We start from the raw sequence: 3,562 nt of genomic DNA, 5'->3' as shown, positions 1-3,562 counted from the left end.
AATGTAACAGAAAAATAAATCAGTGCCTAATAGCTTTCAGAGAAACCAAGGGGAACACAATTATGTGGCATCTACATGCTAATCTACCAGACTTGAATCTCAAAGGAGTTCAAGTGCCCTACTCAAAATTCCTGCAGTGATAAGGGGTCTGCTGTGTTTGGCTGGGGTTTGGATAAAAGATTTTTATGATAATTATCTTTGTGTGGAACAATTTTGCATTTTCTCTCTTGTTAATTCAGAATCGAAATGGGGGTGCCAGGCAGCAGGGAGATAGCATTACTGCAAGGAAAAAGTATTAAGAAGTCAAATATTTAATGTTGGCCTATTATAATTCGAAAGCAATTATGTGGCAAAAGCACTAGACATTACCGGGAAGACACAGATAAATGTTACATAATGATGAAGATGGAAAACAAGGAGCACTTTTTGCTTGTTCAAATAAAAGCCTATTAGAAACAGAAATGCAAAACAGTGGTGAGTTTTCTTTCTGATTTCTCCCTGACAGAAAAAGAAAAATGTGCTACTCCCTCACTGTGAACACAGAAATTATTCCTCTCTGCGTGCTGGTCTCAAGAAAATGATTAACTATTTTTTGGGAGAACGCTGAAAAAATAATCCCAAACCTGACATCTCAGTGAGACAGCAGCTACTGCACTCCCTGTTCATTCCCTTCACCCACGGACCTTCAGCAAAAGAGCTTTCAGCAGCACCTATCCTCAAACTACCCATTTCTTCAGAAAATAATTCAAACTAATTTATGCATACTGTATTGAAGAGCTTCACTGCAAATTTGAATCTGAAAATTGTATTCATATACACGTAAAAGAAAATAAATGTATTGTAGGATGTCCAGGTGAGAAACTCAAATTCCAGCCATTAATTACGGAGAAAAATATTTCCAACTAATAGTTTAAAAAAGACTGGTAGGTGAGAATATATTTATAGAAATTAGTCATCAAATAATAATGTGAAACTGCAACAGGCTCTACATCCAATGAATGAACAGAAAAAGACATAAGTAATATGTCCTAACAATTTCTTCACTTGAGAAAATTCATGTACCTTTTATGTTGTTCTCTAACTTTCACTGTCACCCAATGTCAGGGAAACTCAGAAGCCTGGAAATTAGAGCAGGACCTTGCAAGTCCAGACCGATTTTCATTTCATTTCAGGACCACAGTGGGGTTGGGTTTCTGCAACGCTCTGTTCTGATCGGGGTTTGTACTCATCTCAGGACTTGCAAACAGCCATTTTACAGTATGAATCTGTACAATTTTTGACTGCTCCAGATGTGTCTGTGCTGCTGCCTTGTTTTTATAATAATTTTGGGAATGCTGTAGCACATCTTTCCTAGTTTTCCTAAGAGATTGCTTCCACTGCACAGCGGACGGGCTCTCTCCCTTGCAGTGAGAGGTGTGATACCAAATGCGACTCAGTCTCAAATGAATGCTAAGAAAAGCACTCTAACAAAGGCAAAAAAAAAAAAAAAAAAAATCCTGGCAGCACTCTCGGATTGCCAGAATATTTCAGGCCATGTGTCCTGCTAACCTGCTCTCCTGCCGCTGACAAGAGCCAGCAGCAGCTACTCCTGAGCAGCATGCCAGTACCCTGTGAAGAGCAGGTGAGCAGCAGCCTGTCCCCGGGGAACGACGGCTCCGAACCGCAGCAGCCTCCACACTGACCCAGCTCGGTCTGCGCTTCCTTCCCAAACCCCCAAATTCGATCTGTGATCTTACTCTTCAGTACCAAATGTTATTGATTCTTTGCGAAACTAAAATTGCACTCAACGATTTCAACGAGAAATTTGCACTCAACGAGTCTAACAGAATGACAAGCAGAAAACTCCACGCTGCTTCTTATTAAAGAGGTGAGTACTTTATAGCCATCTCTGTGCACCATGAAAAAGGAAGGAGGACTCAAAGTCTTCTCTTTTCTTCCTCTTTTTCTCATCCCTCTCTACATGTCCTCTGGAATTTCATATAACACCATTCTGATATAAGGAGAGAATTCAAACACCTCAGCGTATTCTTCCTTGCCCTAGCTCACCTGGAAAGCATCGTGGTCTTTTAGACAGTCTGTGTGACAACTGAACTTCAGTAATTAATAATTACAAAGACAAGAACGAGGCTCAGACTTTCAGGTTGCTCCACACACAACACGCTTCTCCCTCTGCGAGTCTGTTTGAGCCACACACCTTGTCCTGCAGTGCCAACTCGCTAGAAGGCAGGAGAGACACTGCAGTCATAAAAACATTGACCCTTCTTTCAAAAATAATCATTCTTTTGGCCTTCACGGCATCATTTCTGGGTTTCAGAGGTGTATATATTGCAGCAATAATAATTCTAGCACTGCCAGAACTCTAGCAAGGCTGAACTCTGCCTGGATACCCCCTTTTCCTTGTAGCCTAAAGCTCTAAAGACCAGTGGTGTGCAAGACTTGGAATGGTTTGTCCCATTTTAGTTACACCCAAAGAAACTCTGGGAATTAAAAAGGCACCTCCAAACACATTGAAATCCACAACGTTCCTCAAAGAGAAGCAGCAAATTAATCTGTTGCATGCCTTGAGGTTAATAAAAACTTGCTTGCTATCACGGACTAAGACAGCTACTCTCCCTGGAGAAAGAGTGAAAATAAGCACAAAATATTAACAGTTACAGAAGGGGCAGGTACCAGACAGGCTTTTGTCCCAGTTCAGCACTAACTGAGGTTCTCAGCATTCCTAGGTTTGCTGGTGAGAGGTGCAAAAAGGTCCTGTCTAGCAAAACGAGGCCTTACCTTCCATGCTGGGCGCCATGTTCCCAAGTGAATAACCACCTTCCTTCAAATACACCAAGAGCTCTTCTCCTGGCTCAATTTCTTTAATAACTTTATAATAGATCTGGGAATCAGAAACAAAAATTGAGAGACATGTTAAATATGCAAAGACTTGCACTTTACATTTTAACCAATAACTCAAATTATTCCAGCTAATAGGGGAGGCTGTCACTTGATCTGTGTGATAATTGCTACTGAGAGCTCTTTTTTTCTGCCTTTATTTTACTCTACGTGTGTCAGCGTTTCATGCGGCTTGGACAACAAAGTAGTATTTATAACAGCCTCTCCCGTTCAATTACACAGAATCTTCCCATTGTTTTCCCTACCTCCTATAAGCTCAGTGTGTTTGTTATAGCGAAGGGAAGATTGAACTGATGGAATTGACGCATTTGAGCCTCTGCTTCTCTAAGCCGAAACTGGCCTGGTGATTAAAGCTGAATTAGCATATCTTCACAGAATTATTCTGTAGATCACTCTCACCTACAGCCTGCAGACCTGACCCCTAAAGACAGGATCTGAACCGTTCCAGGTGAGTTTATCCCCATCCAGAGTTCCTGCCTACCCACCGGACCCGGAGTCGTGAGAGCAGCGCCTCGCCATACCAGCCTACGTTCAACACACACCACACGCTCCTCATCTCTACTGTTCTACCTCAAACCACACAGAAACCGTGGCACCACGTCCAGCAACAACCGGGTTACGTGTGAGTGGACCCCGCCGGCCTCATCCCTCTGACAAAATGGCAGCT

General features: G+C 42.3%; 1 protein-coding gene across 1 annotated transcript in view; it reads right to left on the bottom strand.

Moving 5' to 3' along the window:
• The window catches only part of PRDM16 (PR domain containing 16), a 35,207-nt gene extending 32,320 nt beyond the window's left edge, over positions 1-2,887 (bottom strand). Inside the window, exon 1 of the mRNA XM_010077864.1 lies at positions 2,776-2,887. Coding sequence (XP_010076166.1) covers positions 2,776-2,794 — 19 coding nt within the window. The 5' untranslated portion in view covers positions 2,795-2,887. The remainder of the gene's footprint in view (positions 1-2,775) is intronic.
• Positions 2,888-3,562: the final 675 nt, after the last annotated feature.

This window comes from Pterocles gutturalis, unplaced genomic scaffold (genome assembly GCF_000699245.1).
Source record: "Pterocles gutturalis isolate BGI_N339 unplaced genomic scaffold, ASM69924v1 scaffold3081, whole genome shotgun sequence".
Taxonomy (NCBI): domain Eukaryota; kingdom Metazoa; phylum Chordata; class Aves; order Pterocliformes; family Pteroclidae; genus Pterocles; species Pterocles gutturalis.
Note: the sequence above shows the minus strand (reverse complement) of the source record. Positions and strands in the feature narration are given on the sequence as shown.